This window comes from Colobus angolensis, unplaced genomic scaffold (assembly GCF_000951035.1).
Source record: "Colobus angolensis palliatus isolate OR3802 unplaced genomic scaffold, Cang.pa_1.0 Scaffold151, whole genome shotgun sequence".
In the NCBI taxonomy this organism is placed as follows: Eukaryota; Metazoa; Chordata; class Mammalia; order Primates; family Cercopithecidae; genus Colobus; species Colobus angolensis.
Window position 1 is genome coordinate 3,498,901 of NW_012114611.1, and position 17,256 is coordinate 3,516,156.

At 35.9% G+C, this 17,256-nt stretch overlaps 1 protein-coding gene across 3 annotated transcripts in view; it reads left to right on the forward strand.

The window, feature by feature from the left end:
• RPAP3 (RNA polymerase II associated protein 3) overlaps positions 1-17,256 on the forward strand; it is a 43,881-nt gene that overhangs the window by 2,556 nt on the left and 24,069 nt on the right. For 2 of the 3 annotated variants that reach the window (XM_011936280.1, XM_011936281.1), the window contains exons 2-9: positions 660-818; positions 1,915-2,055; positions 5,758-5,880; positions 7,078-7,205; positions 12,867-12,988; positions 14,294-14,364; positions 15,491-15,613; positions 16,578-16,705. In XM_011936280.1, the coding sequence (XP_011791670.1) occupies positions 666-818; positions 1,915-2,055; positions 5,758-5,880; positions 7,078-7,205; positions 12,867-12,988; positions 14,294-14,364; positions 15,491-15,613; positions 16,578-16,705 (989 nt within the window). In that variant the 5' untranslated portion in view covers positions 660-665. The remainder of the gene's footprint in view (positions 1-659; positions 819-1,914; positions 2,056-5,757; positions 5,881-7,077; positions 7,206-12,866; positions 12,989-14,293; positions 14,365-15,490; positions 15,614-16,577; positions 16,706-17,256) is intronic. The other variant, XM_011936282.1, reaches the window with a different exon arrangement.

Sequence of the window (17,256 nt, forward strand, 5' to 3'; positions counted from 1 at the left end):
TACCTCTCAGGGAACATTTGGCAGTGTCTGGGATTCTTCGTTGTCACAGTCCATGAGGGAAAGGGATGATCCTGGCACCTAGTTGGTAGAGGACAGAAATGTTGCCAACCATCCTACAGTGCACAGGACAGCACTCTTACGACAACTTTTTTGGCCCAAAATGTCAGTGGTCCCAAGGTTGAGAAACCCTGCCTAACGTATTTTGTTACTGGTACTTTATATATTTTTTTCTTCTCTGCTACACAAGGGACCTCTTCTTGTTTTTGCATCCCTAAATCTTGATTCAGGGCCTTTCACATAGTAGAAGTTAAATGTTGGAAGAAAAAGAAATAAAGGAGGTAATTGCTCAACTCCAGAGATGGGCAGCCTGTCTGCTACCACAGGCTGCTTGATAATTTCAGTGATTTTTCTCCCAATTACCTTTCTTTAATGTTGCCTTTCAAGGATGCTCAAACTTGTCTATTTTTCATTTGTTTATTCAGCAACTGATTTATTTTTAAAATACTATATTGAATTTTTTTTGTTCAGCATCAGTTGGCTCTCTTCTGTCCAGGTGTCTTGGCCACTTATGAAGTGGTAAAAAATAATTAGCTAGCTTTCAGAAAAATAAACCAAATAGGCCTATTCTTATCAGAGGTTGGTTGTTCAAAACTCTGCAGGCCATAATGACTTCAGCAAATAAAGCAATCGAATTACAACTACAAGTGAAACAAAATGCGGAAGAGTTACAAGACTTTATGAGGGATTTAGAAAACTGGGAAAAAGACATTAAACAAAAGGATATGGAACTAAGAAGACAGAATGGTGTTCCTGAAGAGGTAAATTAAGAATTCCTAATTAAGATCCATCAAAACTATTTTTATAAAAATAAAGCATAACTTTTAAAAATGTTTTGTGAAAATACTGAAATTGAAGTGATTTGCTTCACTGTCAATTTGTTTTTTCTTTTTATTTGTTTTTTTCTTTGCAATGGAGTCTCACTCTGTCACCAGACTGGAGTGCAGTGGCGCGATCTGGGCTCACTGCAACCTCCACCTCCTGGGTTCAGGCAATTCTCCTGCCTCAGCCTCCTGAGTAACTGGGACTACAGGTGCGCACCACCATGCCCAGCTACTTTTTTTTTTTTTTTTTTTTTTTTTTTTTAGTAGAGACGGGGTTTCATCATGTTGGCCAGGATGGTCTTAATCTCTTGACCTCAAGTGATCCACCCACCTCAGCCTCCCGAAGTGCTGGGATTACAGGCGTGAGCCACCGTGCCTGGCTCACTGTCAATGTTTTTAGAAATTCTGCTTTTCAAAAAGTCTTTGTAATAATTAAATATATTACTATGTTTTAAGGCTTAGTGAATAGTTACCGAAAGGATGATCATGTGATAATACTTAGAGGTAAATAAATGACTAACATCATAAAATATATGGAGGTGTGTGTGTATAAAAATATGTGTAGTTATATACTGATGATATATTAACATACCATATTGTCATAAAAATGCAGATAGTACGTAGGTTCAACCAAAAGTTTTAAGACAGTGCATTTAAATATGGCTGGGTTTTTCATACTGTACATAATGTGGAGGCAGTTCAGTTTGCATTTGCATTACTGCTGGTTCATTGTACTAAGGCTGAAGATAGGTCGTTTTTGAAGTTTGAGTTTAGGATTGCAAATTAAAGGTATAATTAGAATTTCTAGGTAATACTTTTTTCTTGTGATTGAACAATGTTCAACACTCATCAAAGTATGAATTAAACTTTTCAAGCATAATTATTATAAGTGAAGGTGGTAAATTGGTCTTTTTAAACACTTTAAAATTAATTCTTATAAGAAAATATAGTGAGAATTTTAAACATAGCTAGTTATACAAAGAGTAACAGAGCATAATACTCACAACTTTGTGTTTTTTTTTTCCCTCCTTAGAATTTACCTCCTATTCGAAATGGGAATTTTAGGAAAAAGAAGAAAGGCAAAGCTAAAGAGCCTTCCAAAAAAACCAAAGAGGAAAACACAAAAAACAGGATAAAATCTTATGATTATGAGGCATGGGCAAAACTTGATGTGGTAAGTTAATCTAGTCATTTGCTTGTTAATATTTGAGTGAAATTTTCTGGGAGTTAGCTAATAGTCATGGGTTAAGTGAAGAATAATGTAGGGTTATGGCCTGTGTCTTTCTCTTATATATGATTTTATGTGGAATAAACATTTAATTACATAGCTCTTTAATGAGATAATATTTTTTCCTGCAGTCCTCTTTCAGCGAATCGTGGCTAAAACAGCCAGGATTTTATTCTTTTTTCTTTCTTTTTACAAAAATTACTATTTATTTACTTATTAGTATTTATCCAGTGTACTCTTCATCCAGTTTCCTCTGGTGGTTACATCTTTCTTAGCTGTAGTATACAGTATCAAAACTAGGAATTGACATTGGTATAGTGTGTGTATGGTTCTATGTTATTTTATCCCACATGTAGGTTTGGATTACCCAACCGCAATTAAGATGCAGATATATGGCACCATCACAAAGATTCCCTTTGTGCCATCCCTTTATAGTCGTACTGCTCCCCTCTTCGCCACCTTCTCTAACCCCTAAACAGCCAGAATTCTAAGATACTCCCAGAAAAGAATGACTGTGCAGATGTCTTTGTTGTAAACTGAAGGACCTGCAGTAATCTGTTAAAAGAGAATGCCTTTGTGTCTAGTCTTAGGACTGGGGCTGTGTAACAGTAAACATAGGCCTATCTTGATCCCAGGAAATTGGGCTTCTTTACCCTTCCAGACTGGGATAGCAGATGTGTGTCCTCCCAGCTCCCATGTGTGATACACAACATACTTCGAGAATCACCACCAGTGCTCTGCCTTACAATCCTTTACCAGTGTTTTAAGCAGCCACTGTCGTGTCAGCCTGTGAAAGAGAACCTGTTGGCCAGCCCTATTCTGCACTCTGATCTACTTTAAGGGTTGATTTGGTTAGGGGTGTGTATGTTGGGGGATGTGATAACCAACTGATGAATTTAGAATATATATTCCTCTTTAGTTTTTAAACAAGTGTTTATTATGTAATATTTGATTCATACCAAAGAATATGTAGAGAGATATGTTCTAAAGCGTAGTAATAAAATGAATACATGAACCTACTATCTAACTTAAAGAGAATTTTTCCAATATCATTGAAGCTACTGGTGTGCTCCTTTCTGATCTCATGTTCTTTTCTCCCTTCTACTCCCAGAAGTAACCACTGTCTGATTTCTCTGTTTATTATTTTCTCTGCATTTTTCTGTTTAACATTTTTACTGAGGTATAATGTGCATAAAGTCCAAAAATCTTAAGTGTGCATCTTCCTGAATTTTTACTCAAGTGTACACCTGTGAAACCACTGTTCAGATCAAGATATAGAACATTCTGGGAGGCTGAGGCACGAGAATGGCTTGAACCCGGGAGGCAGAGGTTGCGGTGCACGTCACTGCACTCCAGCCTGGGCGACTCTGTCTCAAAAAAACAGAAACAAAAAGAACATTTCCAACCTCGCAGAGGCCTTACTTTCAATAGATGACTTCTCAAAATTAGCCACTGTTCTCACCTCTCATACTGTATACAGTTTTGGAATTTCATATAAATGTATTATACAGTATGCATTAAGTTTGGCTTCTTTCGCTATCATTATTTGAGATCCATATTGTGAGTAGCAGCAGTTCTTTTTCATTGCTGACCAGAATTCCATTGTGTGGATGGCTTAATTTGTGTCCGTTCTTCTATTGATAATACTTTTGTATTGTTGGTGATTTGGGGCTATGATGAATGAACCTGCTGTGAATATTTTTGTACTTGTCTTTTGATGGATGTAAGCACCCTAGAGGGGATTTGCTGGGGCATAGTTTATAAATACATTTAGTTTTAGAAAATACTGTCAAACAGTTTTCCAAATTATTTGTGTGGTATTTTTCTTAATAAAACTAAGGCTAATTAAGAGAGAACTGGGGCTTTTATTTAGTTTGCCATCTGCTTCAGGATTGTCCCAATATAGGAGAAGTAAAATTTTGGGTCTTGAATTTATCACTGTTGGAAATACTTTCTGAAAATAGAATTTATTCTCAAGTGTCATGTAGACTGTCTTCATTTTTTTTTGTGTGTGACTTTTTGTTATAGCCTATTCCTTTTCATCAGTTGGTGTCTTCTTATAATGTCCTTTCCTGAAAGGCATCATCTCAGATGATTTCTTATAGAGGTGTTTTCTACACAGGCATTTACTCATTCAGCAGATACTGATTAAGCTCCTGCTGTATGTGGACAATGCCATCAAGATTGTACTGCATAGCTTGCAATTGTCATTTTAGTGTCTCTATACAAGATATAGTTGTTTAATTCCCATTTCTTTCTAGTTCAGATCTGAGCAGCTGCTTTAGTGTTCTGCTGCTGTTAGTTTTCTATACATGTCAGCGTAGCAGGGTTGGATAATCCTGGCTACAATGTTGGTAGGCTGGTGGTATTTCTAGAATCTTCATGCTAAAACACATAGCTAAATTTTAATCCATGTTTCAATGTTCATCTAATGAAACTATGCATAGTTTTTTATTTTTATAAGCAATTTGTTTTTTTCTTATGTAAATAACTTTAAAATAGTGTTTGAATGCAAAAAGGATTTTGTTTACATAATAATTAAAGTTTGTGTTTAAAAGTGCTTTAATGAACTCTAATGGTCGTCCTGGTGGCTCACGCCTGTAATCCCAACACTTTGGGAGGCTGAGGTGGGCAGATTGCTTGGGCTTAGTATCCAGACCAGCCTGGCCAATGTGGCAAAAGCCCATCTCTACAAAAAATAAAAAACTAGCTGCACATGGTAGTGCACGCCTGTAGTCCCAGTTACTTGGGAGAGCGAGGTAGGAGGATGGCTTGAGCCTGGGAATTGGAGGTTGCAGTAAACTGACATCACACTACTGCACTCCAGCCTAGGCAACAGAGCCAGATGCTGTCTCAAAAATAAAAATAAAAATAAAATCTTACTAAAAATCATTGTTTTATCATGTAAAAAATAAGAGAAAAATTCTAGTGGCAGTCTATGAAATTATTTATTACCATGAAAGTAGTGTGAGTCAAAAGAGATTGAGAATCGTGGTACTAGCACATTTTTTATTTTTCCTTTGGTAGAGGCAGCTATATTTTGGAATACCCTCAGAGACAGTATAACATATCGATTGATAGCTCTTGGAGGAAGTAGACTTGGTCACTTACTAGCTGAGTGACCTCGAATGAGTTAACTAACTTCTGCATTTCAGTTCCCTCAAGTGGAAAACATGGGTAATTATACCTTCCTCATAGGTTATTGTGAAGATTAGGAGTTAATGTGCTCTTCTTTTGTTCGTTTTAAAATAGCAGTTTTTTGTTTTAAAATAAGGAAGAAAAAAATTTTTTAAAAACTTTCTCTGCTAATGGGTGCTAATTATATTAGTTTAGGGCTATTTGCAAACTTCCTTTAAACCATAATACCTAACTGCTAATAGTTTGTGATTTAGGGGTGATTTGTACAGTCTGTTGACTTAGCTTTATGAGTTCGTAGTCAGATTCTTGGTTTGCATCTTGGTTTTCTAAACAAAGGCATCTTTTTCTCTGGATATAATCTTAACAATGAGAGATTTGGGTTGCTTTGTAAGCCTGTAGGTCCTTAGATTGTAACAATTTACATTCTTTTGAGTGTATTTTTTTAGTATGTCTTTTTTTTTTCCCCTAATCATATAATTATGACCACTGTTTTCCTCCTTTTGGTTTTAGGACAGTATCCTTGATGAGCTTGACAAAGACGATAGTACCCATGAGTCTCTGTCTCAAGAATCAGAGTCGGAAGAAGATGGGATTCATGTAGATTCACAAAAGGCTCTTGTTTTAAAAGAAAAGGTACTAACTAGTTAGATTTTTTTTTTTTTTTCAGGTAAGCAGGAGATGTTGAAAATCATGTGGACCCTAAAGTTTCTTGAACACAGTTTTAGTAGGTGTTTAAACTTTCTGTTGTTATTGGCTACATTCCTCTCTGGAGGCAGTGTAACATTGGTTAGGAGTACATGCTCTGGAGCCAGATTACCTGGGTTCAAATCTCTGGTAAGTTCTTTAAACTTCTGAACTTCAGTTATCTCATCTGTAAAATGATAATAATAATATTACCAACCTCGATGGGTTCTTAGGAGTAGTAAGTGAGCTGTTTTATGTAAAATGCTTAGACTATACCTGGAGTTGTCCAGTGTTTTTAGTAGTAGATTGAAGTAACTTGAAATTAGTGTGTGATTCTTGGCATAACTATTATATTCCACTCCCAGGTATCAAAGGCTATCTTTGGTTACTTTTTGGAATGTTCAGTATCTCCCTGAGGGATGCCTCATTGTTATAAAACCAGCTGTATTACTTTCACAAAGGTGGAACTCTTTTCAGATTAAACTCTTGATGCTTTTTTTTGATTACATTTCTGTAGGTTGGCATTGTCAATAAGGAATATAATGCTAGGTATTTTACTCATTTTTCTGCCTAGGCTCTTGGTTTGTGCCCATACAATGACCATATACAGTTACCCTTGAACAGTATGGGGTCAGTGCCTCATGCAGTAAAAAGTCTGCATATAACTTGTGACTCCCCCAAAAACTTAACTACTAATAGCTTACTGTTGACCGGAAGCAGTATGGATAACACAAATAGTTGATTAGCACAAATTTTATGTGTTATATGTATTACATACTGTATTCTTACAAAAAAGTAAGCTAGTATTAGAACATTTTAAGGAAGAGAATGTGTATTTATTTATATAAATATATTTCACTATGTAGAAGTGGATCATTTAAAAGTCTCCATCCTTGTCATCTTCACATTGAGTAGGCTGAGGATGGGGAAGAGGAGGAGTTGGTCTTGCTCTCTCAGGGGTGGCAGAGGCCGAAGAGGTAGAATAGTTGGAAGGGGAGGCAGGCACACTTGATGTAGACTTTTATTGAAAAAAATCCACATTTAAGTGGACCCTTGCCCTTCAAACCTGGGTTGTTCAAGGGTCAACTGTAGTGAATTTCAGAATTTGTAAAAAGGATCATTTTATATAATTTTCTTTTTTTTCAGGGCAATAAATACTTCAAACAAGGAAAATATGATGAAGCAATTGACTGCTACACAAAAGGCATGGATGCCGATCCATATAATCCCGTGTTGCCAACGAACAGAGCATCAGCGTATTTTAGACTGAAAAAGTAAGGACTTTTGTAACGTGTGTGAATGTGAATGTCTTATATATATATGGAGACTTATTAAAAAAACTTCTGGAATAAGGTGTGGAGGGCAGATTGAGAATGTATATCGCATTTTCTTTTCAACTGTAAATTCTTATAGCTCACTCCTTTTTATTGAATTATTTTACTTAAGCCATTTTAAACATCTGGTGCTAAAACCTTGTTCCCATGGCTCACTTTACTGAGGTATTCTTCTAAAAATTCAGTAATAGTGTTCTTATCTAATTCACAAAGCTAAAAAAGTTAGTTGGATATTTTTAGAAATCAATATCCCATTATTTTGAAAAGCTATTTATCCACTATTTAATCTAGAGAACATTTATTATGGAAAACTTAAGATATGTTTCAACATATGTTTGTCATTAAGTCATACTGACTTTTAAAATAAATAATGTGGAAGAATATAAATGTGGTATTGTCTTGTCATAGGCAGGTAACCAACCTATCATAGGGGTTTTTTAAAAAGATAAACACCATCAAGGAAGACATTCTTACTGTTTTAATTATTTGGAAATACAAATTTTATTGGTATCTGAGTTTTTACTATTTAAATAGCATATTTTTATGTCTTTGAAACTCGTGATATTAATCTAAAAAATTAGGGAAATATTTACATTTTATAATATTTGATATCTGCAATATATGTATCACATACATAAATTACAGAGAATAATTTAAAATAAGCCTATATAAGCACCCCTGTCAACTTAAGAACCAGAACGTTACCATTACTTTTGAAGTTACCTTGATGCTCCTTTCTGTATCCTGTCCCTTGCCTCCCTCCCCGTTAACCACTGTCTTGAATTATATATTTGCCATTCTTTTGATTTAAAAACGGTTTATTATATATATATATATGTTCGTAAATAATATATGGTATAATCTTGCTTGTTTTTGAGCTTTAAAAATATACTGTATGTAGTTTTCTGTGGCTCACCTATTTCGCTATTATATTTTTATGATTCATTCTTGTTTTGATGCATATAGCTCTAGAGCTCTGATTGTAACTGTTACAAAGGATAATTTCTTTTTAGAAATATACCATTATATGTCTATTCTTGTGTTGCTGGATTGTTGGTTCATTCCTTTCTTCCTTTCTTTTTCTCTCTCTCCCTCCCACTCTTTCTTCCCTCCTTCTGTCCCTCTTTTTATTGCCTACCTTCTGTCTTTTCCTTCCTTATTTCAGCAATGCTGTGAATATTTTTGTATATGTTTCTTGGTGTTGGGTCATAAAATGTGTAGATGTTCAGCTTCACAGGATGATGACAAAGATAGTTTGTTGTTACACAGTTGTTACAAAGGTAAATGATGAGTTTACAGTCTCATTAGCAGTGTATAATAATGCCTATTTCTTACTCTTACCAACACTGATATAGTTGGGCTTCTTTTTTTTTTTTTTTGAGACGGAGTCTTGCTCTGTCGCCCAGGCTGGAGTGCAGTGGCCGGATCTCAGCTCACTGCAGGCTCTGCCTCCTGGGTTCCCGCCATTCTCCCGTCTCAGCCTCCGGAGTAGCTGGGACTATAGGCGCCCGCCACCTCGCCCGGCTACTTTTTTTGTATTTTTTATTAGAGACGGGGTTTCACCGTGTTAGCCAGGATGGTCTCGATCTCCTGACCTCGTGATCCGCCCGTCTCGGCCTCCCAAAGTGCTGGGATTACAGGCTTGAGCCACCGCGCCCGGCCATAGTTGGGCTTCTTAATTGTTGTCAATCTAGTGGGTGTAAAATGGCGTTTCATTGTGTCTTTGAAATGCCATTTTGCATTTCTCAACTATTAGTAAGGTTTTCATTTCTCAACTGTTGGTAAGGTTAAGCATCTTATATATTTTCCACTTTTTCTTTTTTTTCCCTGTGAAATGCCTATTTGGTGTTTGGCCATTTTTTTTAGGGCTTTTTCTGTTGATTTATTTTGAGAGTTCTTTATTCTGGATACTAATCTTTTGATCTTTTTCATAATAACTCTCTTCTCTCAATTTGTAGCTTATCTTCTTTATGGAATTTTAATGAATATAAGCATTCCATTTTAATATAGTTCAACTTATTGATTTTTTGAAAAGATTAGGACTTTATAAAATGATTTGTTCAAAAAAAAGTTTGCTGCTTGAGTTCATAATAGTCTCCTCTACTTTCTTCTAAACATTTTTAAGATTTAATTTTCACATTTAGGTGTTTTCACATATGCTGAAGGTTTTTCCAGCTCTATTTTTGGAATAGCCCTGCTTTCTCCTGTGGATCTGCCATGCTACTATTGTCGTATGTCATGTTTGCCTAGATTGCTTTCTCATCTCTCTGTTCTTTATACTGGTCTATTGCCTGTCCTTACATCCGTTCCACACTATCTTTAATTATTATAGCATTATAATTGTAAGTCTTAATATTTGGTATACTGAATATTCTGCTACCTTTTATTATTCAGGAATGTTTTGGGTATTCTTGGACTTTTACTCATCAGTGTAACTTTTAGAATTATCTTCCCAAATTCCTTAAAATATCCTGCTGGGATTTTGATTAGAATTGCATTAGATATATAAATCAGTCTGGAGAGAATCATATTGTATGTTTTTGTACTTTATTATAGGTGAATGTGAAATATCTCCACTTATATTGTCATTAATGTCTTTGAAAACAGTCTTACAATTTTTTGCATCTGTGTCTGGTAGGTCTTTGTTAGATGTTTTGTTTGTTTGTTTCTTGTTGATCTGTCGTAGTCACCTTACTAAACTTTTAATATTTCTAGCAATTTCTCTAGATTGTTTTGAGTTTTCTTTTTGGACCATCATATCATCTGAGAATAATTTCAGGCTTTTTTCTTTGTTTCTAATCTGTGTTTCTTTCTTGTGGAACTGCTTTGGTGAAGACCTCTATGTAATACCAAGAAAAAGCAGTGATAATGGGCATTCTTGTTTCTGACATTAAAGGGAATGCTACTAATGTTTCGCCATTAGGAATTATAGGCATACCTTGTTTTATTGTGTGTCGCTTTATTGCATCCACAGATACTGTTTTTACGAAATGAAAGTTTGTGGCAACCTTGTATCAGGGAAGTCAAGCAACTCTATAGGTGCCATTTGTCCAACAGCATGTGTGTTTACTTTGTGTCTGTGTGTCACGTTTTGGTAATTGTTACAGTATTTCAGATTTCTTTTATTATTATTGTATCTGTTATGGTGATCTCTGATCAGGGATCTTTGATGTTTCTATTGTAATTGTTTTGGGGAGCCATCAAGCACACCCATATGTTATTGTGCATCCTGTCTGCTTCATTGACCAGCCGCCCCCACAACCCAATCTCTCTCCTTCTCCTTGGGCCTCCCTATTCCCTGAGACACAACAGTATTGAAATTAGGCCAGTTAATAACCCTACAGTGAGGCCAGGCAAGGTGGCTCACACCTGTAATCCCAGCACTTTGGGAGGCCGAGGTGGGCGGCATCACTTGAGGTCGGGAGTTGGAGACCAGCCTGGCCAACATGGTGAAACCCTATCTCTACTAAAAATACAAAAATTTAGCCAAGTGTGGTGGTGCATACCTATAATCCCAGCTACTTGTGAGGGTGAGGCACGAGAATCTCTTGAGCCCAGGAGGCGGAGGTTGCAGTGAGTTGAGATCCTGCCACTGCACTCTAGCCTGGGCAAGAGAGTGAGACTCCATCTCAAAACAAACAAACAAACAAACAAACAAAACCCTACAGTGGCATGTAAGTATTCAAGTGAAAGAAGACTCGCAGATCTCTCACTTTAAATTGGAAGCTGGAAATGATTAAACTTAGGAAGGCATGTCGAAAGCAAAGACTGACTGAAAGCTAGGCCTCTTGTGCCAGTTAGCCAAGATGTGAATGCAAAGGAAAAGTTCTTGAAAGAAATTAAAAGGGCTACTCCAATGAACACAAATAATTAAAAGCAAAATAAGCTTATTGTTGATAGGGAGAAAGTTTTATTGGTCTGTATAGAAGATCAAATCAGCCGCAACATTCCCCTGATCCTAAGTCTAATCCAGTGCAAGGCCCTAGCGCTCTTCAATTTAGTGAAGGCTGAGAGAGGTGAGAAAGCTGCAGAAGAAAAGTTGAAAGCTAGTAGAAGTTGATTCATGTAGTTTAGGGAAAGAAGCTTAAAAATAAAAGTGGAAAGTGAAGCAGCAGGTGCTGATGGAGAACCTGCAGAAAGTTATCCAGAAGATCTAGCTAAGGTAATTGATGAAGGTGACTATGTTAAACAACACATTTTCAGTGTTGACTAAACAGCCTTCTGTTAGAAGACAGTGCCATTTGGGCTTTCACAGCTAGAGGGAATTGACTGGCTTCAAAGGACAGTCTGATTCTCTTGTTAGAGGCTAATGCAACTGGTGACTTTAAGTTGAAGACAGTGCTCATTTACCATTCCAAAAGTCCTAGGGCCCTTAGGAATTATGCTATATCTACTCTGCTTGTTCTCTATAAATAAAACAACAAAGTCTGGATGGCAGCACATCTGTTTATGAACTGGTTTACTGAACTTTTTAAGCCTGCTATTGAGACCTACTGCTTAGAAAAAAAGTTTTATTTCAAAGTAGTGTATTGACAATGCACCTACTCACCCAAGATCTCTGATGTACAAGGAGATGAATGTTGTTTTCATGCCTCCTAACACAATATCCGTTCTGCAGCCCATGGATCGAAGAGTCATTTCAACTTTCAAGTCTTGTTATTTAAGAAATACATTTCATAGGCTGTAGCTGTCATAGATTGTGATTCCTCTAGTGGATCTGGGCAAAGTAGATTGAAACCTGGAAAGGATTAACTATTTTAGATGCCGTTAAAAGTGTCCGTAATTCATGGGAGGAGGTCAAAATGTCAGTGTTAACAGGAGTTTGGAAGAAGTTGATTTCAACTCTTATGGATGACTTTGAGGGGTTCAGGATTTTAGTGGAGGAAGATGTGACTGAATTGCTGCAATCTTGTGTTCAAACTTGAATGGATGATCAGTTGCTTCTTATGGATGAACAAGGAAAGTGGTTTCTTGAGAGAGAATCTATTCTACGTGAAGGTGCCATGAATGTTTTTGAAAGGACAACAGAAGATTTAGAACATTATATAAACTTAGTTGATAAAGTGGCAGAGTTTGAGAGGATTGACTCCAATATTAAAAGAAGTTCTATTATGTAAATGCTATCAAACAGCATCACATGCTACCTCCACCACCCTGATCAGTCAGTAGCCATCAACATCAAGGCAAGATCCTCCAACAGCACAAAGATAAATATTCACTGAAGACTCAGATAATTATTAGCATTTTTTAGCAATAAAGTATTTTTAAATTAAGGTATATACATTGTTATTTAGACATAAAGCTTTTGCACACTTACTAGATTACAGTATAGTGTAAATAAAACTTTTGTATGCACTGGAAAACCAAAAAATTTGTGTGACTAGCTTTATTGTGACATTTGTTGTGGTGGTCTAGAATCAAACCCACAATATCTTTGAGGAATGGCAGTATTGCTTTTATTATGCTTAATTAACTAAAAGGAGGTGGGAAAAATGCCTTCAGTGGGCAAGTAAATTCCCTTTTCAAGGATTTCAGAAACGAAGTTTTGGTTTAGTAAATTAGTTTTATTAACTTTATTTGTTTTAATGTTTTAAATTGCAGATTTGCTGTTGCTGAGTCTGATTGTAATTTAGCAATTGCCTTGAATAGAAGTTATACAAAGGCTTATTCCAGACGAGGTGCTGCTCGATTTGCTTTGCAAAAATTAGAAGAGGCCAAAAAAGGTATTTTCTAGTCATTATCTAAAAAATTCTTTAACAGTGTTATCTAACAGATGCTATGTAGAGAATACTGAGTAATCACAGTTACTACTTTCAGAGAGCTTTCTGTATTTGAACAAAGGTCATTTTTGGAACTGAAAAGATATCTTGATTTTTTAAGAAAGAATATGTTATTTGCCACCAATCAGAATTTGGTTCAAATTTTTATGTTATTAAGTACTAGCTATGTAACCAGTATCTTCTCTAACTTTCAGTTTCTCATCTGTAAAATAGGCATTAAAATGTCTTGTTGGCTTTTGTGAGGCAAGAGGTAGTATGTTTAAAGCTCATAACATGTTTTTGTTCACTTATAAATTCTAAGCCTTCTATTATTCCATGAAATAGGTTTGTGTATTATAAATCACGAAATCTGAATAAAGCTGATATTTAATTGGATTTTGCTGCTGCTTAGGTCTTTTTTTTTTTTTTTTTGAGACAGAGTCTTGCTTTTTCGCCCAGGCTGGAGTGCAATGGCGCGATCTTGGCTCACTGCAACCTCTGCCTCCTGGGTTCAAGTGATTCTCCCTGCCTCAGCCTTCCAAGTAGCTGGGATTACAGGTGCCCACTACCACGCCTGGCTAATTTTTGTAGTTTTAGTAGAGACAGGGTTTCGCCATGCTGGCCAGGCTGGTCTTGACTCCTGACTTCAGGTGATCTTCCCACCTCGGCCTCCCAAAGTGCTGGGATAACAGGAGTGAGCTACCGCGCCTGGCCTGCTTCTTGGTTTTATGATGTACAACTTACGATAGCAGGTATCCTTCCTGGGGCTGGTGGAAGATGGTTTTTCATAGGATTTTGTCTGCCCTGGGGGAGAAGAAGAAAGTTCAGTGGCTTGGCTGGACACAGTGGCTTACACCTGTAATCCTAGCAGTCTCGGAGGCCAAGATGGGAAGACTGCTTGAGGCCAGGAGTTTGAGACTAACCTGGCCAACGTGGAGAAAACCTGTCTCTACTAAAAATACAAAAATTAACTGAGCTTGGTGGTGTGTGCCTGTAGTCCCAGCTACTCAGGAGGTTGAGGTACAGAATCACTGGAACCTGGGAGCTGGAGGTTGCAGTGAGCCAAGATAGCGCCAGTGCACTCAGCCTGGGCAACAGAGTGAGAATGTCTTAAAAAAAGAAAGTTCAGTGGCCTAATGATAGTATTTCTTTGTTTCTCTTTTATTTTGCTGTAGGACAGTTGCCTAATTGTCACAGGCAACAAAAGATTGTTTTATACAAGTTTTTAAATATTACTGATCTTTAGAAATTTTTTTTATCTTCTCTTAGATTATGAAAGAGTATTAGAACTGGAACCAAATAACTTTGAAGCAACAAATGAACTCAGGAAAATCAATCAGGTAAACTATAGTTATTTAAATTTTAAATGTATTACTTATAACCTTTATTTGAAGAAGTAAAGCTTTTTGCATGCATTTTGTACTATAGATTTCTTAATATTGAGATTTTCTAATTTTAATTCTTTGTACCATGGAGTTTTACTAAATGAATTTGCAAGCCAGAGGGAGTGTAATGGTATTTAAAGACCCTTGATTGTTCTAAAAGTTGCCTGAGATCTTTAGAACTACTGCTGCTTTACTCTTTCCCAGATGACAGAATTATTATTTTTTTATCCCACTGATTTTCTTCCTTTTTGGCTTATGCACTGATTGAAACATTGAGAGAAAAATGACAGTGATTGGGGAAAGTGTGCTTTTAAATATTACCATTAGTACTGCACGTAAGGTCTGCTGGTAAATATGTTAACTTGATTGTAGTTGTGAACTCTATTATATATTTTTAAAATTCTGTGTTAGGTCAAATAATGACTGTGAGTATTGAATTTGAGAAGTTTGGTAATGTAGATGTAATGAACTGTTAGGTCTGAAAACAGCTTCTAAAACAGTGCCTGGCCAGTATAGAAATTCAATAAATATTTGTTGAATAAATGAGCAACTACTTTTAATGGATGCTACTTGTTTATTTATTTAAAATAATTTGAACTACTATTTTAGATTCAAAAGGTACATATGAAGGCTTTTTACATGGGCATATTGTATGAAACTGAGGTTTGGGGTATGAATGATTCCGTCTCCTAGATAGTGAGCATAGTACTCGATAGGTAGTTTTTCATCCCGTCCCCTCCCCACCCCCAGTGTTTCTCTCCCCAACAGGTAGTCTGTAGTGTGTATTGTTTCCGTTCCATGTGTACCCAGTGTTTACCTCCCACTTATAAGTCAGAATATGCAGTATGTGGTGTTTGATACTAATTTTAATTGAAATGAGAAGCACATTAAATTTGTTATATACTTATTTTGTTTTTACTTTAATAAGTAGAAAGATTTTGAATTAGAATAGAAAATGTTATTTCGATTATTTAAAATGTGGCAGAAGTTCTAATATATTTGAGGTATTTATGTTTTAAGGTCAAATATATATGCATCTTGTATTACTTGTTTTATTTTAGCTGACTGCTATGTCTCCTAGGCTTTAGCATCCAAAGAAAACTCATATCCAGAGGAAGCTGACACAGTGGTTGAATCAACAGGAGAGCGAAAGCAAATTGAAGCACAGCAGAATAAGCAGCAGGCCATTTCAGAGAAAGATCGGGTAATCCAAAGCTAATCCAACAGAGAATGTATATATTTTGCTGAGTGTTGATTTATTTCTTGTATATCACTTAAATTTTTTCTCTAATATTAAAGTTTTGCTTGAGTAGGAATTGGAAATTAAATACACTAAAGCCTCTGGGACCTACTAATTCAAAATTTGGGTAATTGATGACTTTATACATAAATTAAAAAAGTAACTATGGAAACACTTAAGTTTGGAAACTACTTTTGAATGTCTTATATATTTACATATAGATAGTTATAAATTTAACGTAGAAGTTAATTACAATCCATTCTTATAATGTACTTTTTTCATTAATTCACACTGGACTGTTTCTGATTGAAATTCCTCTGTTAATCGTGAGTTGAGGAGGTTTCATTTATTTATAGCCTTTCCTGGACCCACAGAAGATTCATAATAAATACTTATGAAATGATTATTGATTGTGATATTTGACTCTGATTATAAGTAAATGTTATAGTGAAATCAGGTATACAAATTCCAATACAGTTGAATTTATCTTATATTTGGGCATATTAAAGTTATTGAAGAGTGGGCTTTATGATTCTGGTACTGTGTTCTTTCACAAAATTTATTTGAGTTATGAAATTCTTTTGTACAGCTTCTAATGTAACTTAAGGAAGTATATTATTTGGACCTTTGTTAAAATAGGTTTTTAAATTTAAGCTTTGCGTAATATGTAATTAATGGAATAATAGTGAATGCTACAAAGTAATATAGTAGTATACATGTTTTTCCTTTTTAGTACTGAAGAACAATAATGCCATTAAAAAAGAAACAACCCAAACAGATTCTAAAACGTGTCTCAGGGGCCAGATTTTTAACAATATTCTTTCCTGAAATACTGTTGGTGAATATCCTTGCAGTGTTTCATAAGATTTGAATTCATTTAATTTTTTTGTATTTTTTTTATTCTCCATATTTCTCTACAAAACAACAGGGGAATGGATTTTTCAAAGAGGGGAAATATGAAAGAGCAATTGAATGCTATACTCGAGGGATAGCAGCAGATGGTGCTAATGCCCTTCTTCCAGCTAACAGAGCTATGGCCTATCTGAAGATTCAGAAGTAAGTATTTGTTAATTTTAGTGCTTTTCAGGATAAAAATTTACAATAAATTGGTAAATTTTTACCATAAGTTACCTAACATACCAATTATGGCATGTTAGTTTAGCTCACATGCCAATTTATGGTAAATTTAAGTAAATTAAAATTTAATTGATATATTTTTGAGCATTTAAAGTGAAATGAGAGAGGAAAAATAGTGTGTATGTGTATGTGTGTATGTGTATGTGTGTGTTTATGTACCTGTGGTATACATAGTTCCAGGCACAAGGTGTGTATTCAGTAGATGTTCTTGTTAATATTTTCCCACTTTTGACCGGACGCGGTGGCTCACGCCTGTAATCCCAGCACTTTGGGAGGCCGAGACGGGCGGATCACGAGGTCAGGAGATCGAGACCATTCTGGCTAACATGGTGAAACCTCGTCTCTACTAAAAATACAAAAAAATTAGCCAGGTGTAGTGGCGGGCACCTGTAGTCCCAGCTACTCGGAGGCTGAGGCAGGAGAATGGCGTGAACCCGGGAGGCGGAGCTTGCAGTGAGCCAAGATCGTGC